Genomic DNA, 22,658 nt, shown 5'->3' on the forward strand with positions numbered 1-22,658 from the left:
AACCTATGTACACACAGAGTGTCAACACAACCAACATCTTGCACAATACTACCAGATATTCAATGGCTTGCTATAGGAATTTAGGTATACCATTGATACTGCATAGAATTATGCACTAATTGTTAGCTGAAATTCAGTTTTATTGTTCACCTTTTATTTATTTCTCCCTGAAATATGCTGTCACAGTCTTATGCACAGGCTATACAGCATGTTTCAGGCCAGCCTTAGCAAGTGAGTCCCAAGCAGCCTTTGGGAGAACACACCTGTGCAGAGACTGAAATGGTCAGGAAGTTGGATGAGATGACCATTGTAGAGCCCTTCTTTCCTAAAAGAACTGTTCTATTTTAAAGTGTTGCTCATGTGGTGGAAGGGACCATCCAGTAGCAGTAACTAAGGTACTGCTGAGCAACTCCAGCACTGACTGATGATGCAGAAAAGGCTGGCACAACACAAGCAGAAGCAGATAAGAAGGGCCATGGAAATTTATAAATTATATTTCATTAACTGGGTTCCAGGTGATTTCTCCTGGTTTAAGGACTTAGCTCATCACTAACTGCACTGTGTTAAAAAAGACCCCCTGAGGTACAGAGTTAGGGGAGATGCTACATTAGCTATTTCAAGATTAGGTCTTGTATTGCACATGTTGCTTTTTTCTGCTGAAAGAGTGGCCAGACTTTATAGCCCCATTGTATCTGAAATCCACAAAGACCATTAATCTCCACCTTCTCATAATGTCTCACTTTCAGAATTCTTAAGTGGCATTTAACTGAGAGAGACACTATTCAGGTGTGAATTTAAACCAGGCTTTCAAGAAACTACCAAAAACTGTGTGAACAAAAACTACAGTTTTTGTACAGTTGGGGTTTGCAGCTGCTAAGTAGTTTAGGTTGCTCTTCTGTTCCAATTTTACTGATATCAAAAGTGCCACAGGTGAACTCTTCAGTGTGGATCTCCTCTAAGTAGATATCGTCTTCACATTAAATACAAAGCCAGGCACCCAGGCCAGTTTGGAAGTGATACTTGAAATAGACCAGCAGCTACAGCCTGTTAGGTGGTAAGACTTCACCAATGTTTGCATTCCTGGTGTGCTTTCCTAATTACAGAACTTTCACTTATTACACAAATCCAAAAAGACTAAAAGAGAATCTTACCTGTGTAAGATCAGGGATATCACCTTTGTCAATTCCAACTTGCTGTGGAGATAAGAGAGTAAAGGTAAAATCTAAGGACATTATTCCACTGCAGCACTGCTCTGCAAGCCATAATGTACCCTGTCTTTAGAAAAATACTACAAAGTTAGAAATAACATGTCCATCTTTCCAGTAGCTACCTCAACAACCTGCATCAGTCTTCCCCCCCCCCCCCCAAATTAAATATCCATTTATAATAAAAGGATAAGAAAATGGAACTTGATTTCACACACAGGAAACTCATACTCTATACTGAATACACTGGTCATATACTGCTGTCTCAGAGGACAGCAAATTAAGATCTAAGTCTGCAATCTTCTATTAAGAGCACTGTTGCTTCACACTATGGTTCTTCAGAGTGACTATTAGTTCAGCTTTTGCAGAAGAGCAAGCATCTCATAATCCTGAGGCAGAGTCACTATAACTCCTCTCCAAAAATCTGACCCATGTCTCTAAAGTACTCTCCTCCCTCAAGTTCAATATTCATATATGACATTGCAAGATTAAGGACTCTATCAGGCTTCTCCATAGATAAGTGAATTAACAAAGAAACAAAATTTTTATTCAGCTCATTACTACTGTCCATTATAATGATGTATGAAACATGGAAAATATGCACCCTGTGCCAAAGAGCCAACTACCACAAAGGAGAGTCCAGCAAAGGAGTTAATTAACCATGTAATATTCCTATTATCCACATAAGAGGATGATAACAAGGAACAAATCCAGGAAAACGTCACATTACAGTTAACTTAATGTTGGTTGCAAAGACAAAAAAAAACAGACTTAAAAAAAATCTGCATCCTTCTATTCCCAGTTGCTGTGTCTCCCTCTAATGCTCAGCCCTGTCCTAGAAGTATGCATTTATCACAGCATTTCTCAAAAATATTGGAACATTTGAAGTTATGTCATCTGTTAACTTAATCAGAAAAGTTGAGTTTGGCAGCACCTTAGAGACATGTGGAAGTCCTAAGGGGGCTTAACTACAAGACCTGAAAAAGCAGATCCAAGATCCAGATCCACTTGGATGGATCCAATGGATCCAAGATACATTAAGATAGATGCTTAAAAAGTGCAATTAAACTTTTACATCAGTACAAACAAAACAAACAAACAAACAATCACACAAAAACCAAAATGACAAAACCAAAGAAAATCAAACAAAAAAATACTGAAGTGCCAGCCTCCAGAAGACTGAAAGCCACTTACCTCTGCAACTTTAAGAAACTCTGATACTCTGGTCATTCGAGTTAGAAATCGTTTGTAGATTTCAAGAGCATCTTTACATTGTCCCTTTTTCATTTCAAAAAATTTCTCTAAAGAAATAATGTGCTAAATTTCAGTTAAGATTTCTTACATTAGGTCTTATATCAGCAAGTCTCGCTTACAGAAAAAAAATCATGTGTCAAGAATATGACACTACATTATTAACATTTACTACTTGTGCATTAATCTAGTGGCATCTCCTGCTTAGTATAGTTTAGAAGTTGGGCTTGCTGAGCTACTAAAGAATTATATAGACCATAAAACTGAACCCCAGCTAGCCACAGCATTGTGTATGATGTCAAACACTTTTTTAATGACTGGAAAGTAAGCAGGTGAAGTAGCCACCCAACATGAAGTTCAAAATAATTAAGGATATCTAAACATATACTAATATATGTCCTCTCCAAATTGTCTTCACTCCAAAGAACTGTGTTTTTTTACTTAAGTACACCTCTAAAGTCCATTTATGTCCATTATTAAGCACAGTTGCCACATATTTCAACCTGCACTTCAACAGTGAAATTTCAACTGCATTTTTATACCAAATCAATTGTGTCATGCTGGTGATCACACCAGGCTGCCTGAGCTTCAGAATATGCTCACAGCCTCCTTTACACTTTATAGGCTGATGGTAGGTAGGGTTGTGGAGGGGGTTCAGTTTTGGCAGTCATGCTTTCAGGCAGATCAGGAATGCTATTCAGGAGTACATTGCTTTGTACAAGGATATCATATAACATTATCACTCTCTACAACTACCTGAAAGGAGGTTATAGCCATGTGAGGTGAGGGTTGGTCTCTTCTCCCAGGCAACCAGCAAGAGGACACATTAATAAGCCACGCCAGGAAGGTTAAATTGGACATTAGGAAGAAACTCTTCACAGAAAGGGTGATCAGACACTGGAATGGACTGCCCAGGGAGGTGGTGGAGTCACCATCCCTGGAGGTGTTAAAGGAGAAACTGTGCCATGGTCTAGGTGATAAGGTGCTGTACAGTCACAGGTTGGACTCAATGATCTCAGAGGTCTTTTCAAACCTAATTGCTTCTGTGATATATAACAAAATAATGTGGGCATCTTAAAAATGCCAAAGCTTCTAACTTTGCAGAACATATTACTCATGCTCACACAGCACTGTATACATTCCTTTAAGCACAGAGATTGTCACTGTCCTTTAAAGTATCCATCTACACACTTTTAAGGACATATGATAATCCAGCCTCAGATAAACACTAATATGTAAGAAGGTACAGCTTATTTTTTTTTTCACATTTCACAGACTAGAAGAGTCAAGAAAAATGTAGCTTCAATCAAAGTTACATAAAAAAACTGAAGCAGATCTGAAACTGATTCTTCACTCACATATGGTATGTGAGATAAAAGCCACATTACTTACCTAGTAAGTTAATAACCCCATCATTGTAGCAAGCAAAAAGTTTTATGAGATCTTTAAACAGAAGCATGAATGCAGCATTTATGACACCATTTGTCAGTTCATTTGGGTGAACCTACAAGTAAAATATCAGTTATGTACAAAACAAATGTCAAATGCAATCAAACATTTTGGCTTACACCAGGTATTTGGTGCTGTTACAGACAGAATCAAGAACTACAGTTTTCATGCTAAGACACTAAGCAAAAGCTTTGGTTAGCAGATCAAGGATTGCTTTCTTCACCACTCCAAAACCATCCACTACATCAGAGGAGTATCCACATCAACAGTAAACATCTTAAGTCTTGTCTCCTTCACTTATTATGAAGAAGAGGAAGGCAGATATGCTTTTTACAGTTTTAATGAAATGGACAAAAGATGTAAATTTACAGCAGAGCTCAACAAAAACTTAATAGTCTATGAGAGAGTGTATTGGGACTAATGATGTCAAGACCCTTTCCCACACTAACTTGGGAAGAAAATATGTGCTCATTTGTTAAAGGGTCTTTTTTTTCTTACAAATATCTCCTCTTCTGAGAGCACTATCACAATTCCTATGCCATTTAAGGAATGGAAAGCACAATAAGGCATGTACTTCAAAACCTTTCCTCTGAGAGCTGTAGTAGGCTCTGCCTTCCACCTCGAAGTGTATCTTGCTGCCCACCAACAACAGAAGAAACAATTCCTTCAAAAACCTCTTTGAAATGTTACACTGTGGCTCCTACAACAACTGATTGCTGTTTTTATTCTTAGGTCAGATAAATAATCCCACCAACATTCATGACATGATCCCACCAGCATTCATGACATCATAAAAATATTGTACACACTTATTTCTCTGAACAGTCTAGATTAAACTTTAGCAATTTAGTTCATAGCTGAAAACCAGATGAAGATTTTGAGGAAGACAAACAACATACATGTGGTATTTTAATGGGGTTTTCCCTGACCCCTGCAAAAGAAGTTGGTTGCCAAGAGACAGAAAATAGTGTTCAGCCTCCTTGCTTCATCCATTTCTTCCCCCTCACTGATGCAGAAGATAAAACTGCAAATTCTCTCTTTACAAAACCAAAAGTACAATCTTTACATTTCATACATATAGGCAAGGGCCACCCTTGGCCACAATACCTCAGTGGGACACTGAAAAGGGGATTTTTTTGGCTCTCACTAAGGGATGATGAGTAAAGTATTACCTGCAAGGTGAAGTGTGTTCATTATAATGTGACACTTATAAATCACTGTCCAGTGTAAACACTAAGTCAGCTTCAATACATACATCAAATTCAAGTAGTGCATCGATTTGTTCTTGTAATATTGGCATACTCTTCAGCAGCTTTTCAGGAGCCATGGTTCTCATCACACCTTCAGCTCTGCAGGAGAAAAGAGAGATTAGAAGCCATGCTGTTTCCTCTCTCCCTTTCCCCAAACTGATCTGTTATCTAAAATTTATGCTTGAAGCACCTATAACTCATTTTAAACCATTTCAAAAGCACAGTCTGATTCTCCTGCTTCTCATGACATTGTGAGAGCTGGCATGAAATATCCAGCCACCCTTCCTGGCAGCAAGTGAGGAAAGGTTTTGTGTTAGAATGATGAATTCAAGAGATTGATCTCTTTATGGAAAGATGACACTGCGAGCTTAAATGACTAACTAGAAATACTGCCACAGAAGTACTTAGAGAACAGATATACTTCATGCACAAAGTTTTTTACAAATAACTAATGACAACTCATTGCTGACATGTCTGTGGATGTGTAGCATTTCTTAAATGTCATCCACAGCCTTATAGCAGTCTTCAAAAGCATGGTCATTTTTATCTCTGATTATAACAAACCTTGCCAACCATCATTATGTATTGCCCTATTCTGGCTTCAGACAGGTGTATGTATATATGCAGACTGGAAATGCATACCACTCTTCTTACTCATTTTATGCTATATTTTGAGGCAGCACACCTTGATCTGAGCACCAGAAACAACAGGCATAGAAAGCCTTTCCAGGAACTCAGAGCAAGGCAGGAACAGTAGGATCCCCAGCAGCCCAAATTTAACTTTATTTAACATCAAGTGTTCAAGAGTGAACTTATATGGTCCCAAATAAGGGGATGGCATCCAGCTACACAGCAAAGCTGCCATGGTAGACCCTACACTTTCTGGCTGTTTGAGAAGCAGGAAAGAACAGCCTGGTACTGATGCCTACATTTACAGGTCAGAATCCCAAGCAGCAGAACACACCAGAACTGCCAGATGGATCCTGTATGCAACTCATGATTAGCAGAAACATCTCTACTGTGCACTCAGTTAAGCTGCACCTTCAGTGGGTGTTAAGCCACTTGTTGTGCCAACTGTGCTTCAAGAGACCATCTAGAGCCCCTAAAGTCCCAGTAAGAGGAGTTAGAGACCAGAGAAATATTCTCATAAATGCCAACACACTACTCTGGGCTGGGTCAACTTTTTTTAAACACAGTTCTTGTGGGAAATGAAACCAGGAGTTCACAACCTTATGCTGTTCAGTTTGTAACTGTTTGCTCTGCTGCCTGCTAAGGACTTCAGGCATTCACTTCCAGCAATGTTTGCAATAAGACATCTTTCTTAGGGAAAGTGTCTGGAGAGTATTTCAGAGTGTTTCCTTCCCCAAATCGTAAACCCAGTCTCACTGCAGCAAAATTTAATTAGGGTTAGAATTAAACCTAGCACTAAAAACTTGCAATTTCACAAGGCGCCTTATTTTGGTCTTCAGTATTTGTCTTACTACCCAGTGTTTCCTCTCATATTTGGGCAATTTGCAACCAATTACAAGTACTTTAAAAATCAGGTTTTTCACTGTAGTTACACAAAGCATATAACAACAGCGCTGCTGAGAATCTAAAACTAAGTGTATTGCCACAAACAAGATTTTCATGGGTCAGACAACCTTATTTATTTGGGTATCTAAAATTTCCTTACCCTTTCTTCACTCTTGCAAAGTCAAATGCCATTTGTCTGTAGGAAAATGCTTTTTCATTCAAGTATCTACTATAACGCCTTATGAAGGTGGACATGTCATAACCTGCAAAAAACAATTTCACATTTTACATTTAATTTTCATACTAGTTCACAAGTTCTTTGGTAAACAACAAGATACGGCCAACAGACCACAAGATTCTGTGATTTCTGTTACATTATGCAATTTCACATACAGAACAGGCATCACAAGACACCTTTCAGCTTCTGATGAAAAATCAGTAGTGGTACACCAAAATAATCTACCACTGTCCTCTGTTTCCAACAGATTCATGCAATGCACCAGTGACATGGTTCCAGTGTAAACCTGCTAGAGGCCCCTACACAGTCACGGGGTAACATTACTTGATGGCCAAAAAGTTACCCCTCTGTTAACAGGGAAAAATAACAATTTAACAAAAAAAATTTTACTGAACTGGTACATGATTTCCAGGACAAACCTCAAAGCTCAGCTTAAACACTCTTGATGTTTCATGTATGTTGGCCACTCCAGTTCTTACATGGACCTTCCAAATTCCCTCAGCTTGGTTTACCAGAACAAAGAAATCATGATGGCATCCACAGAGATTACTGTCTTCCTTGAACTGTTACACCAGAAATACTCAAAGCACATAATACTGTACAAGGTGCCTAAAACTTCAGTGATTTTCAAGCCTATGACATCTGAGCTGTTGGTATTACAGCTCATCCTCCAAAGTTTCTTCCTCCAAGCCACAGAAATGTGTGCAGAAGGAAACTCATCTTCCTCTTCAATTCAGGCCCCTTTTTGCTACCTTTCTAAAAACCCACACCCCTCAATTTAGTAATTGACCGTATTTTCCCTTAATATCTCTCACCATTAAGTATCCCTGCAAACTCAAGCATAACACTATCAAATCTGATGCCTCATTGTCTGATGCACTGTGTATTATCTATGAAACAGCAATTTAAGTTTAAAGAAGATAGTGAAGAACACAAATGCATGCCTTGAACAGAATTAATTGTTGCCAAACACCAGTGTCTTCGAGCATACATACATACACATATATCATGTTCAGCTTAGATAAACACAGTCTTAATATTTATTTAGCTTTGTTCCTTCTGTTACCACTTCTAAAAGATTCTAAACTCTTTCTGGTGTCACACGTCTACATCAAGAGATGAAATAATGTGGCATTGCTTTGAATTTGCCCATTATTGTAGCATGTCTGTAGTCTGCATACAACTTACAAATATTCTCTGATAGCTGAAGAATTATATTTTCTCTCTTTACTGGTAGAGCTACCATGAAATAAGCTTTTCCTCTATTAATTGAGGGCACAGGAAAATCCACTAATAATTCCAGAGGGAAAAGTAAAAAAGCAAGCTTTGTAAGATTCAGAGGGAACAAGTCCTTAATTTCTGCCTAGACCTTTCTAAATTCATTACTCAAATCAAATCAAAACCAACCAGTTCCTTTGGTGCCAACAGCCCTACCATTAAGAAGTTATAGACAATGCCTAAAAAGCACAGTGGCCCCAAGCAACCAAATTACCATTTAAGACTGAGTAAAACTCAAAAAACTAAATGGAAAGTTATCAATTTCACCTTTTAACACCCATAAGAGTTAAGGAGATAGCTGAGATTTCAACCAGCCCAGATTTCAACTAGCACTTAAAGGATTTGTACAGTTTCACCTTTTGAGTAAAAATATTGCAGAAGAGAAATATTTTTCTAAAGTTGTTCATCGGTTCACTTGTGCTCCTGTATTTATAAAGTACTTATAAAAAAGGCTTCAGTAGCACATTTTTATATTATTTATTCTTATTAAGGAGCAAATTAACAATAGTATCTTATTTAAAATCTTGTTATGATTATAGACATAAGAAGGCTTACCATGAGATCCACTTTTGTCCAGAAAATTGCTGAGATTGAACAATGTGTTTCTAGATGCCAGGTACTGAATAAATCTCTGCAACACAAAGTCATTTTCCTTATCACAGGCTGTATCTGAAGGCTTTGTATACCTTCTAGCAGCAAGATTACCAGTCTACTTTCAGCATACAACATGAAACCACTGATTTTTAGCCCACAATACCTTCCCCAAAACATTTTGTCCATTCAGATCAACTACTTTAAGTCAGAATCTCTAGTAAATACTCTACTGTATATATAAAAAACAGATTAGGCACAAAACACAAAATATATTGCGAAAGGAGCAATAAAAATGTTTAAGTCTTAGGGATTTGAGGGAGCTCAAGATTTATCTGCTTACAAAGCACATATCCAGGCTAGCCCCAGGCTTCTCAATCCAGCAGCCCTCAGTTTGAGCCAAGCTAAGGGCCTGTTTTAATAACAAGCAAAGCCCCTCATCAAACACAGGGACTAGCAGCCTGAAACAGTTAGAGAAATCAGACGAGAACATTGACCAAAACTTGGAATGGAAAAATAGGAGTAAGAATTTACTCTGTGAGAAGTTCATTGCATAAAAACACTTAATATACTGCCAGGGAGGGATTGTTTCAAAGTCATACTGAAGTTGTTTTACAGTCATACTTAAGTTCTTTAAATGTGCTGTCTCTTTTTATGCAGACATACAGGTCAATAAAAAGCAAGGATAAGGAGAACTTGATCTAAAAGGCTATCAAGTTAAATTTACAGCTCTAGGAATACTTTAGCACTCATGAAGAGAAGGCAACTATTCGGATGGCAACATACATGTGCCAGAACTTTAGCCTTAGTCAAAAAATCCCAGATAGTGTTTAATACTATGTAGCTGTTTTCAGATTCAGGGCATAAACTGCCAGCATCTTGGCACAGGCTGCATCTTGGTCTTATGGTAGGGTTTTGTAAATGGAGAGACAGATAAACAGTCCAACTCTGTTGTTAACAGTAAGTTTTCTCTTCAACAAGAATCATTCTCACCCTTTGTTCTCAGGTCCTTTCTGGCTCAAACAAGATGCCTCTGCACTACTAACACTTTTGGCTTGGAGTGTGTTCAATGCCAATGTGGCCTTGAGAGAGCTGTTCACACTTACCTCATTGCCATGGACCATTAGATGATGTGTGGTGACTAAGGCTTTGAATACAACCACCCAGCTACTATTTGTTGCTCTCTCAAAAAGTGTATCAGCCATCTGAGGGATATTCACGTTTGTTTCATTAGTTGCTTGGATCAAGTCTGCAGGAGAGAGAAAAGGAAGGTGTTAGCTGCTACAAGTAAGATTAAAGGTTTGCAGGATGGCCAAGTTCTCAGACCACCAGGCTGCAGGTCATGGTTGTGACAAACAGGAAGTTCAGTGCTTACATTCTACATTAAAAAAAAAAAAAAGAAACAAAAACACCACCACCAACAACAAAAAACCCCAACTGAAAGATTATATTAGTACCTGCTGACAGCAAGAGTTATCTAACTCTTTCATCCAATGATAACAGTTTTACAACAATTCTGCCCTGAGCTGTGACCAAACATTACTCCATCTTTATCCCAGATGAAGTCAAAGTGCACAACATTATATGACTTTACTGCTTGCAGGTGTTTGAGTTAATTGTCACAGTTCATTACCTCTAGGTTAGAGAAAGAAGCACTATTGAATTCTTCACTCACAGGTAACATGTCATGCACACTGAACCCAGGCACATCAACAAAAAGAGGCATCACCAGAAACAGATACTCTGTCATCCCAGAGATTGTTTTAATCATCAAGTTCCAGCACACCTCCTAGAGTTTCTAAAGACCCAGAAAGCAGAAAAGTGCATTCAGGCATGCATTAAGACCTCTTCAACAGTGAAAAAGAACACAAAGAATGACATTAGTTCACACTGAAGCAACTGCACCTTACAGAGAAGAAGTAAGACATTAGACTGTCTCAGGGAAAAACAATAACATACAGCTTGGTATCCTGTACATTAAGAATATGCAAATCTTGCACAGAATAGTGCATGAAATGAAGGTAAGTAGTTAAATCATTAAAAGTAGGGCAGTAAGCTTTCCACTGTCCTCTATATCCACAGGATCTGTGATTTACTACATCCTGTTACTACTGACTCCAGTTAGGCAGCCAGCAATTACCTTCTACAAACTATCACCTATTTTTGAGGCACAGCTGGAAACTGCATACTGCAACTGCATGCCCAAAACCTGTGTGATGCCAGACACAGCCCTAGCAAGACTCAAGGAGATGATTTCGTACAAGACAAAGAGACAAAAACACAGATATAATTGTAGGGCCGTCTTAAAATTTGAAGACCTAGGCAGAAAAAGTTTGAAAGTTTAACTACTAAACTAAGCATTATCAGAAACAAAAATCCTCATCTTTTACTTTCCCTCAGAGGAATCACTGTTAATCATTTCTTCTCCACCTCCAGACTAGAAATTTTCCTCCAACTATTCAAGTCATTCAATGATGACAGATAGTCTACCTCAAAAGCAGACAGGATATTTTGTGACTGATCCTTGCACACTTAAACTATGCAAGTCTACAGGACTTCAAATCACTTGGGCAGTAGGGTCACCACTTGGCAGACTTCCTTCCCCTCCCCTACACAATCCCAAGCAGTGGAGAGCATTAATGTTGCCAAGAGTGGAAAGTCAAGGTTCAGCATTAAGCTACTGATTCTGCCTTTGCAGGACTGGAAAAGTCCAGAGGACAAATCTTCTAATAGCTCAGTGAGTCACATCAGCGACTGAGACCCACCTGGTGTGTACAGAAACCCACACTGCTGTACCAGAAGCATTCAAAAGTTGAGGTTTTGGTTGGTTGGTTGATTTGGGTATTTTTAAAATTCCTGGTATGTAATCTTTATGGGTTTTTTACTTTCTATTACAAAGACTTATTTTATTTAAGATCCAAGAAATCTCTAGCTCACAGTCACAAGCTTGGGAAAACCATAGTGCTTGCTTGTATATGAAATTGTCTATTGTATGGGCATAAAAGCTGCATGGTGTCCTCAGTTTCAGGTCAGGGGACTGTATTTCTGGGATGATTCAGGAGACAAAAAATATGTGATCCATTTGCCAAGTTTGAATTGAAAATGTATGGTGTCATGGCATTTTGTTGTCTTGGTTCTGGAGGTTTGGTTTGAAGATTTTTGCAAACACCTTCTGAAATGTGGTTACTTCTATAACCTCAGTAATAATACCCTTGAAGGAGGCAGTTCTGCAGACAAAGTATTATAGTGGCAAAGCCATGCTATCAAATGACAGTAGTTCAAGATCAGAGAGCTCCAAGAATTCTCCTTGATCTTGTGGCACAAAGAGGCCAATGATCTTTTATTCTCTACTGCTGATTAATGCATCACAGAAGACAGTGGTTTGTAAAAGCCTAGAAGCAAGTCACAAGTGGCTTACTCGCTGTTTACCCCACTCAGAGATTTTACTGCAGGTAACAGCATTTGTCTCATTAACATAAAGAAATACATCAAATTTGTAAGCTTTCAGTCTTGGGCTTCAGTATATAGATTTCTGTGAAAGAGGGACACTATAAATTTGTGTATTCCATTGGTGCACTTTAGATAATGAAATCTCAGAGGAGTCCATCCACAGAAATTCTGGCAGTGGAGGCAACAAGGCACTGCTGTATAATGCCACAGCACTGCTTCTGAAGTCACTCAGTCATTTCCGTCTCCTCTCCAAACTGCTGGAGGATACAGCATCTCAGTCTGCAGCTCTGAATGTTTTAGGACATGAGTAATTATAGTGTGCAAAATAGAGAGGCATGATTAAAATTAAGTCTACTACTTTCAGTGCACAGAAAAGAATTAAACCATGCATGAAGATGTCACTTGTCATCTGAGGCCAGAAAAAGGAGATTGGGGGTGGGAGGGGGATAATTCTTGCAGAGCTGTTTCCCATTTAATCACGCCACAAAGATAAGGTATTCAAATTTCCTGGGTTTCGTTTCACAGTGCCAGAGAGTCTCAGCTTTACCAGCAATCATCAGCATCTGGAATGAAGCACCAGCACAGCTAACTTTTAGAAACTGAGCACCAGAGTTTGGTGGCTAAGCTGAATTTTAAATTAAGAGTTGGAAAAATTAATTTTACTTTAATGTGGTAAGGAAGAACAGATACAAGGAAAAAGAAATCATATACAGGGAAAAAGTATACAAACTACTTTTTCAAAATATGCAGATTCAGACATTCGCTGGGTGGACAAGAGACAATAAAGCTCAGTCTTCCAAGGAAGTCAAAGGTACATTTGCTAATACAAAACCAGGTAATATTAATATGTAATAGATGAAGAACAACCCAACAGAAACCATATGAAGCAATCTTGCAAAGTTGATTCCATTTGGGGCACACACAAGTAGGGCAAACAAGGATTAAAGATACCTTCCAGAAGAAGTTTCTGCTACTGCAGGCATCCAGTACACTGACAGCTAATCCCCAAACCCAGACACTGAGCTCAAATACAAGTTACAAGCACAGTCAAAAATCAGATTCGTACTGCAGTAGCAACAAGTGCTTTTACCACAGATTTTACAGAAGTGAAGTAACTGGGGAGTGAAGACATATATACTCTTTATTTGAATCCGTTTGTTTACTGAAGGAATAAATCACAATTGCCAAATCACCTCTTCTTCTACAAAATTCCTACTTCCTCTCTTCACATTTTGGTAGTTGCTATTTTCAAGACCTCTTCAACTAAAGAAACTATTTAAAATTGTAATTTTACTTCAATGTACTTTTTCTAGTCAAGCTTTGAGATGGAAAATCAATGCAATGGAAGAAAAAAATGGTTATCAGTTTTCTGACACCATAACTTGAATCTGAACAGCAGTCTTTAAGCTCTTGGGCAGGCCAATTTTTTTACCCAGACTTAAGACAATTGCAACTTAATCACACCCTAGCTTTACTTCTCTTCCCTAATTAACACCTCCATCAATAAAAAGACAAACCTGCCAAATAGAGGAAGAATTGTGAGGCAGACTGAAGTAAGTTAAGAGACCCTGGCTCTCTTTTCATGATATTTTGAAGAGCCCACTAAAACATGGGACTAGCTTTAGTGTCTGTGAAGCTCATAAGGTAAAAAAAAGGGAACAGTAAGAATATTTCAAAGGTTTCAGAATTTCAGACTCTTTCAGTCTCATTAAAAACTAATTTCTAGTTCTTTTTTTTTTTTCTTAATGAGAGAGATCATACAATACTTTAAAGAATCTCTTAGTCCTTTACCCTTCCAGATGGTATTCTGGATCTGGGCAGCGTTTTTTTCTATTTTGTTCCCCCACACCCCAAAATTCTTTAATAAGCAGACCTTAGATTTCCCAGTTCATTATTAAATATTCACAATTTACATTTCAGTATGCAGAGAAACAGCAGCAGAGCACAAGACCTCTCTGCTCAGAGGAATATCAGTGCCAGCTTAAGAGCAGCTGTCGTTCCAGACTGAATTAACACACAAGCTGCCTCAGCATCTGAGCTGTGTCATACATTCAGTTCCTAAACTTTGCTAAATCTCTCCAGCAGTAACCCCCTTACAGACCTTCCTCACTATTACTCAAATGCTACGATAGTCTTCACGAGGTTTTTTTTTCTCACTTCTAAGTATTTAAATAATGCCTTGAGCCTATTGTAAAGGAAATGCAGTATTGTTCCAAATCAGAACAGAGTAAGAGTTTACAAGCCTCAACCAAGAAAGTTAAATAGTTCAAGTAAGAGTACAGTCCCTCCTCTGCAAGACAGAACTGTATTAGGAAGCTACTAGAGCATTGTGCTAACCAATGCAAGAGCTGAACTTCCCTGTCTACAGAACCTGACCACAAAACAGTACTGGGAAGCAGAACAAAGTCACCAGTTTCTGCTTCTACAACAATTGCTCATAAGAACATTAGATAATTTGAATGTTGTTGGCTTTGACTATCAGGCAATTCCATGGAAAAGAGCTTGTAATTCATTTCTGAGGTTATAATTTATCATTTATTCTTTTCACTTCCAGCTTGTCATGTCTACACAAACACGCATCTTGATCTGGCTTGCAACAATGACCCCAACAGTAGTGCATGCTATCTCCTCCTTCCTCCCCAAAAGTCTGCCTCCAGGGTTGCTGTATCTCACCTTGATGCCAGCGAACCTACCCTTTATTGAAGTCCAGCATCTTTCAGATATTGCCTTGGAACTTCATGTTTATGCCAACACAACAAACCTAAACACAGTCTTCCACTGAGCATGTGTTCTCCAGGTACTTTAGACTCCCAGTAATGCAGCTGTAGCTCTCAGGGATGCTATCTCCTCTCTCCAGCCTTCCTTCAAATACCTCTTCCTTCCAAAATAAATCTCAGGCTCTTGTGGGGACAAATACTTGCTGCAGATCCTGAAGTTTGAGCAGTCATGACATTCAGTCTTTGAACCACACAACAGTATCCCTACCAAGACAAGCTTTTATATAAAATTTCTTCCTTTCTGCCTGCTCATAGGCATATTGTACTACCCAAAGTATTAGGTGTTTTGCAGAACCTATCAATCACATGAAGGGTCTGCAGAGAGACAGGGTAAACAATTGAGTACTAGCAAATTCTCTTGAAGCATCCTCCAATTACTCGAGAGTTTAATTAGCCTCAGAATTATCTTATTATCTCACTACTCCTTTTTAAATACAACAGTGCACCACCTGCTATGTTATCAAATACCTCTTTTGAAACAAAGTGAAAAATCTACTGCCCATACACACTGCTGGATTTTATTCCAGCATACTTCCATATGATTTGCACCCCTCAACCAACATATCAAGGCAAGACATTTGGCTTTAAGTCATCTGCAAAAATCACCCTAGCTCATTAGCAGTGTTACATCAGTTATGCTGCACTTGTGTTATGCTGCACTTAATTATTTATATGTATGGCTTTTCCTCCTGAGAGGTTCAGGTTCAGCTCTATTGGAAACAGGAAATAAAAGCCAACCATCAGATGGTCATGTACTGGATCTAAAAGGGTGCAACTACAGCAGCTGTCTCTCTGACTACTAATAAGGGGGGGAAAGTATGATTACACTGTGTTAGAAAAAGATTGATCTTGCTTAAAGCAATTCCTTCGAGTTTCATGAACCATGAATATTTTTTACATCAAAGTTCCCAGAACTTAGAGCTCCACTGCCTCTGGGGGAGAACCATATGCACTACCTTTATTGTTTACATTAGAGTTCTCTCAAGGAGAGTAGTAGAACTGAAAGGCAACATTCAGACCAGCTGCAGAAGCTCAGTGAGGTTTCAAGTATAGTCTTCAAGACTGCAAATTAATTAGCAATTAATCTATTTTATGAACAAAGTCTGAGACCTTGCTGACACCTGTGATCTAAACAGTCAGAAGAATACAAGTTTAATTTTCACTCAGGAATTACATATCTGGAATAACAGAAGACAGGCTACACAAACTTTCTAGTACAAACATACTATGGAAAGCACCTTTTTAGCCTCACATGTGCAAAGCCAGAACACCAAACAAAGAGGGACAGGACCCATGGTCCAAGAATTCTGCCTGCTTTCTTCCCCATTACAGCTACCACAGCTTTTTAAAGCATCTTCACTAGATGCTTCATAGGAAAAGTATTAGACATCAAGCATGAAATCTACTCCCCGTCCAAAGTCATAAGAAGCTCAATCTGGAACCTCAATCATACAGAATTCACTCACTTTGAGTACCAAAGAATCTGTCTCAGGCAATAATACAAGTTCAGCAAAATAGAAGAAAGATGAGAAATCACAGCTTTAATGATCTTTTTCTCTCAGCCACAGAACCCACTTCCAACCTCTTTCCACAAAAATCCTGCTGCACAACTAGCTCAACAGAAACATGCATTTTTTTTCTGCTCCAATACAAGAATTACACATTTCTGGTTAAGTTGATGTCAAACACCAAGTAATTCTGGAGTTAAATGTGCCACTTCTCTGTTTTACTGATTTACTGGAAGTAAGAGCTGAGCCACAAATCATTACTGCAGTGCCTTTGTTTGCACAGCTCTTAATAGTTTAAGATACACAAAATTCCATTTTCATTTGGTGGACACTGACCAGTAGTTATAAGGTTAAAATATAACAGCAATTGTCTTGGAGAAATGCTATTTCCCATCCTATTGTAATATAACATCTTAAATGCCAAACGCCAGGGGAAGAAGAGATGTGAAAAAAAAACCCTGCTAACATTAAAAATAGCTTTTGACCAATAAATCTGCATTAAAAGAAATTTTTATCCTGCATGACAAATCTCAGACCTCATTCTATAAGACATTTCCTTCAGCACTTCAAACCTGGAAGCCTTAACCAAAATACACATTAATTTAGAGACAACACTGCAACCACCAGCCAATCTTCTGCCAAGCCTTCAAAGCATTTACTCAATTTCCTCTAAGGGAATTGTTCTCTCCATCCATGCAAGCATTAAAGTGACAGTTCTTTTGCATCTCAGCTCTTGCTGCAAACAACAAAGTAATTTTAAAGGCATTATAGAGTTGCAAGATTATTGCTTAGAAGGATAACAGTCAATAAAATCTATTTAAATTACTACTGTCAATTGCCTATTGACATTAGGCACATCCACAACCTGCTACCAGGACGCCAGCTGTGGCCCATGATTATCCTTCCATGAAAGTGACCAACCCCTAACATCACCTGTTGGTCGTATCAATTCATAGCTCTTATCACTTGGGTGCTCACTGGAATATCAGTAATAGGATCAACTGCAGCTTTTAGGAAGAGAGTATAGCTACACTAGAAACACAGGGATTTCACATTTACCACAACAGCAATGGGTCATTTACTGTAATCTCTGCACTACAGCAATTTCTAATTCTAATCAGTCTTTCCATGCTGGGCTGATTTTACACTTCAAACAATCTGGCAGAAAGTGGTAATCAGCTGAGGCATGGTACCTGAGCTCTTTCAGTTGCCATGCTGAAGTCTGAGAAGAATTCTACCCCCAAATTATCTCCTTTCCTCAAAACCATTTGTTTTTAATAAACTTGTAGAAATGAAACTATCACTAGACTATCAACTCTGCCCAGAGTAGTAATTTGTAATCCACTAAAAAGCTGAACAAGACTGAAAACATATTGCAAGAAGCCTGATGTTCCAGCTCCAATACTTAGCTGTTACATTTTGGGAATACATAAAGAAAAAAAATTGGGTGGGGATGAGACAACATGCAAACTTCAGTGACATGGTAATTAGCTACAGCCTTTGTGCTGGAAAGAGATCAATTGAGTGGGCAGCCTCAGAAGCTGACATATCTGACTCAATATCCAGACCATGGTCCATGCTTTTACCACTCCCTCAGCAGGATTGTTCTCAGAGTCCAGCCTTTTCATCAGTGGATGCCACATAATTACACAACCCGTAATTTTTAGCTAGGAGTGAAATGTCCAAAAGCATGCAGGCAGCCCTGTTGAAAACATGAACATACCTGTAGGAAGAAGAAACTAAGTGTAATGCAAATCTCTGCACAGGCCAGTGCAGCAGCATGACCTCCTGGAAGCACACTGAAGCAGCTCCAACCAAGGAACAAATACTTTCTAACACATCTGCTATCATTTAAATCCATTGTCTTGTATCTGCATATCTACCATAAAGCAGAAGAGTTCATGAAACCAAATGGCTGTCTCATACGTGAATGTTGTGCCTTGAAACAGTCTTTTTAACAAAACTACTGATATCCTTCAAAGTTAAATACAGATTTGCTCTCTTCTTGCTAAGAAAAACAAATAAAAATGTTTAATTATGAAACTGCAATGCCTTTGTACTACATCAGTTAAACAATAATCCTTTTTTTCTGCCACGCAGACAGGCGAGTTTAAATCTTGAAAAATCTGAAGTCTACTTCCAATGGACTTGAGTCTTCAACATGAGCTGGCAGCCTTTCACATAGTGCAGATTTCTTGATATTGCAAAATACCCCAAAATGCTGCATTCAATGGAACATCCATCTGAGTGATGGAAGTTGCAGTAAGGACTACTAACATTTAAAAAAAACCCTGACAGTATTAAGCTGCTATCAACAGTTTGAAGTCACCAGTGTCTCTGGATGATGCATTTGCCACTGGCAGTAGAAGTCTCCCATCAAGCTACTGATGAGTGAGGAACTTGGAATCCATCACACAGGCTCACATCCAGGCAGCAAAGCTTTGTGCAGAGTCAGACCTCTAGACTGGAACACCCAGAACTGTCAGCTCTTAAGCATGATATGGAGCATGATATTTGAAAGGTAGTTTGTCACAATACTGTCTAAGCAATTTCCAACTTTCTGATGAACAAGAAGCAGCTCTTTAAACTCACCTATTACAAACATAGCAAACATTGACTTAACACTCTTGCCATTCACCAATAACAAAGTAATCAAAGGTTTAAATCAACTCAGCAAAACTAGAAAAACTCTGATTAGAGTATTTAATAGTCATTTTATATGAAATGAAGGATCAGATCAGAAAGTCGCAGATAAGGCTCACATATGAAAACACCATTGTTTCACTTGCCAGCAACAAAGCATCACTCTAAGTGTACATGTTTTCAAAACACTGGCACACTAAATATGCTCAGCTGCTTCTGTCTAGCTGTCCCTTAGCAGAATGTACATTCTCCTACAAATACATTTAGTTGAAGCTATAAAACTTAGATTAGGAGCTACAGGCACAATAAACATATTCTGGATTCCAGAGTCATGCAATAGGATCCAAACCCAAGTTTCCATTTGAAAAGGCTTATTTGAAAACTCCAGGGCTGCTAAAGGACTGATGCAATGATAAGTTACAGTTTTCATCTGTATTTGACCTATATATAATGAAAAACAGCAGCCTTTAGAGGCAGGAAACAGGCCAGCTGGCTTGCCCCTTTCCTGCAAGTCCTACACTCCCTGAAGTAAGAAGTGAGAGTCCTTTGAAAAACAGTTTGAACTCCCACTGAAATGCATCTAGGTTGACCTTTCAATTTTGTAAAAGACAAAAAATTTGCCCTCCTAGTGCCATTCTGCACTGTGGCAGGATTACCGATCACTGCCTTAGTCCGAGGATCTTCCTCTAAACTTGTAAACTTGCATTCATTTAAACAATGTGGGCGAGAAGTCAGCATGTTTTATTCATGCTTCAAGCAGTCATGTCTTTCTCTCACTTCTGTGGAGGGCCATTTTAGAACATTCTGTAAAGGATCAGAGTGATTTAAGATATATAACAAAATGATGCCAGAGGCACCAGGAGCCTGCCAGGCTCTGCAGGCTAACCCCTGACCATCTGCTATGGAAGCACCCGCTGCCATAATGTCACCTGTGCTTGTGCCAAGCCAAAATCAGTTTGAAGTGATGCACTGTACTGTCAAGCCACAGCCTTCTCAGGACACCTCTCAGGAAAGAAAAGTTTAAGACACTCACTTGAAAAGATGTGTCCTTTGGTCCTTGAATTGTATGGTAGAATAATCTTTGCCCAAGTGGACACCAAAATCTCCAATCAACCCTTACCAATGCTTTGCATCTCAGCCATAACCCAAGTGTCCTAAACTTAAAAACAATGAGCAAAGAATGCTGTTTTCTTTTTCAATCCTTCTTTAAGTCAGTAAAACAACCTTGTCAAAGGATATGGCTCAACTGTTTTGTCAGAACACTGCAGCCCAATTGTAACACAGGAGTTTCTGCCAATTTGCTTTTCACCTGTGGTAATTTTGCATATTGGCTTATGACCAAAAGGAGCTGATTGCCACAAGTCAGATCCAAGCTGCAGACATGTCCTGTCAGCAACCTGCAGCTCTCAGTACACGTTGAGAGGCAGGGTCTGGTGGTCTTCAAGCATGTTTACCTGCTCACAAAATGGCCTCTTACAAAAAACATCATAACACATTTGAGTTTTATCAAGAGATATAAAAAATAGACACTAGGAAAGACAACCAACTGACGTGCTGCCTCTGCTCAGCTGGCCAGAGTGAAAATTACATCAAGACACAACATTAGCATAACATCAGGACCAGCATCCAATCCCTTTCACTAAACTAAGTTAAGATACAGATATAATCTACAGCCAAGCATGAGATCACATCATCCCAGGCAGAAAAGAGAAACAGAAAGGTATTCAGACTTGGCTGGTCCAGAAGAGAGTGGTAATATTGTGCACTGTCATTTCCTGTGCCTACAACTAAGTTGTGAGTCAAAGATGCCCAGTGAATGCCCCATTTGCCAGCAGCCTAGAAAATACTGTTCGAGTATTCCACCTACATTCATTCCAAGGCTGATGTCCAATATCACGATGCTAGTGCAGATGGATAGTATAGTATATTCCCTCTCTTAGTGAATGAACTACAGCTCTCAACTGCTTTAATAATGTGTTTCACAACCTAAACAGAAGACTTTATGAGCACAGACAAAAGATGTTTTGCACTGACTTTAAGTATTTTCAGCCAGAGCTGAGGTAAACACGATCAAAATAACAAGATTAAAAGCATTAAAAACTGTTTTAAGGGTCTAGCATACAGTTTTCAAGATTCCAGAAAAAGCAGACCATACCATACTCTGCAAAGTGACATACAAGCCCCTGCCAAGCATTCCAACTGCCTCCCAGAAATTGCCAACATCTGGTTTATCCAGGTTAATTTAAGCCACCAGCTCCCATCCAAGCAAAATTTTGGACAGAAGGAAAATCAAGCAGCTGTACTGAATCTGATGGGGTGGGATGCTCTAATATCAGCTTACCAGTGAGGCTTCACACTGCAGTCTTGCTGATACTGCTGACTCAGAGGAACAAAAGTACTGCTGCAAACCCTGTGCTACAGATCTCTGCCTGCAAGGCTACCAGGAAGGTTTCTTCTATCCTCTCATTTGGTCTGAGCTGAGGGTTCAGTTCCTTTGCCCGATGACCCATCCTTTTCTTTATATGTCCTGCAATGAGATTCAGACCCTGATTTCCAGGCTTGCTTTACTCCTTGCTTTTTCATTTTCACACTATTTGAAAACCAGCCAGGATACTATTCCTAGTCTGCATGCCTTGCTTGCAGAGAAGCAAGGTTTATCACTCTTTGGTGAGACTCCTGTATTTACCCAAGACACAAAACAGAACTTGTGCTTTTCCACCCTTACCAGCATCCCGATCTGTGCTCCAAAAAAGGAACAGGGCATGGTAAATTAAGGATACTGTTTGAACTCACATTTAGGCTATAGTAAGGCTAAGGGAAGAGATACAGTATCATCACTCAATCCCCAATTTTTTCCCCAACCTCATAAATACTGGAGCCAGCTCCTTCAGCAATACTGTATGCTCACAGCTCACTGAGGAAGGTCTATCCCTTTGTTTTCTTCAGTGGCAGGGAGTGAACTCAACGCACATGGCAAGGTTTTGGTGGCACTGGGAAATGCTGAAGCTGTGACTTCTGAGAACAAGGGTCTCCCCAGAGGTTGCAGAAGATAGCTGCTGCACCATGAAGTGCATCCTGTACTTCCTGCTCCACCTCTAACCTTGGTATTCTCTCCGCCATTTCTTTTTCCCACTTCCTCTGTCTGTCCAGCTCTTTCTGCTTTTTCTTAAGTTTGTTTATCTTGAGGTGCCACAGACTTGGTGGATGGGCTCAGCTGTGTATTGCAGCAGATCCAGCATGGAGCTGGCTGTGTCTGGCAGAGAACATGTCCTGATCTCTTCTCACAGAGGCCAGCCCTGAAGCCAACAGCTTGTCATGGACACCCAGCACTGGGGAAAAGTAAGCAGGGCAGGAAGAGCAAAGTAGTTTCAAGAATCTTGAGCAGCAGTAGAAAAGTACTAAAAGCAGTGTGTCTCTACTACACTGTAATTTCTTCAGAAGTGGGAGCTGCGAGAGCAGGAAATTCTCCTCTTTGGCTACTAATTTCTCAGTTCAGCAAGAAG

At 39.2% G+C, this 22,658-nt stretch overlaps 1 protein-coding gene across 28 annotated transcripts in view; it reads right to left on the reverse strand.

The window, feature by feature from the left end:
* The window catches only part of SNAP91 (synaptosome associated protein 91), a 59,199-nt gene that overhangs the window by 30,940 nt on the left and 5,601 nt on the right, over window positions 1–22,658 (reverse strand). For 20 of the 28 annotated variants that reach the window (XM_062488644.1, XM_062488643.1, XM_062488645.1 and 17 more), the window contains exons 2-8: window positions 9,884–10,026; window positions 8,742–8,817; window positions 6,831–6,933; window positions 5,161–5,254; window positions 3,849–3,960; window positions 2,400–2,506; window positions 1,152–1,193 (exon numbers count right to left, since the gene is read on the reverse strand). In XM_062488644.1, the coding sequence (XP_062344628.1) occupies window positions 1,152–1,193; window positions 2,400–2,506; window positions 3,849–3,960; window positions 5,161–5,254; window positions 6,831–6,933; window positions 8,742–8,817; window positions 9,884–10,026 (677 nt within the window). Of the gene's footprint in view, window positions 1–1,151; window positions 1,194–2,399; window positions 2,507–3,848; window positions 3,961–5,160; window positions 5,255–6,830; window positions 6,934–8,741; window positions 8,818–9,883; window positions 10,553–22,658 lie in introns of those variants that run through there. The other 8 variants (XM_062488647.1, XM_062488646.1, XM_062488642.1 and 5 more) reach the window with 2 other exon arrangements.

Source organism: Cinclus cinclus, chromosome 3, assembly GCF_963662255.1.
Source record: "Cinclus cinclus chromosome 3, bCinCin1.1, whole genome shotgun sequence".
Taxonomy (NCBI): domain Eukaryota; kingdom Metazoa; phylum Chordata; class Aves; order Passeriformes; family Cinclidae; genus Cinclus; species Cinclus cinclus.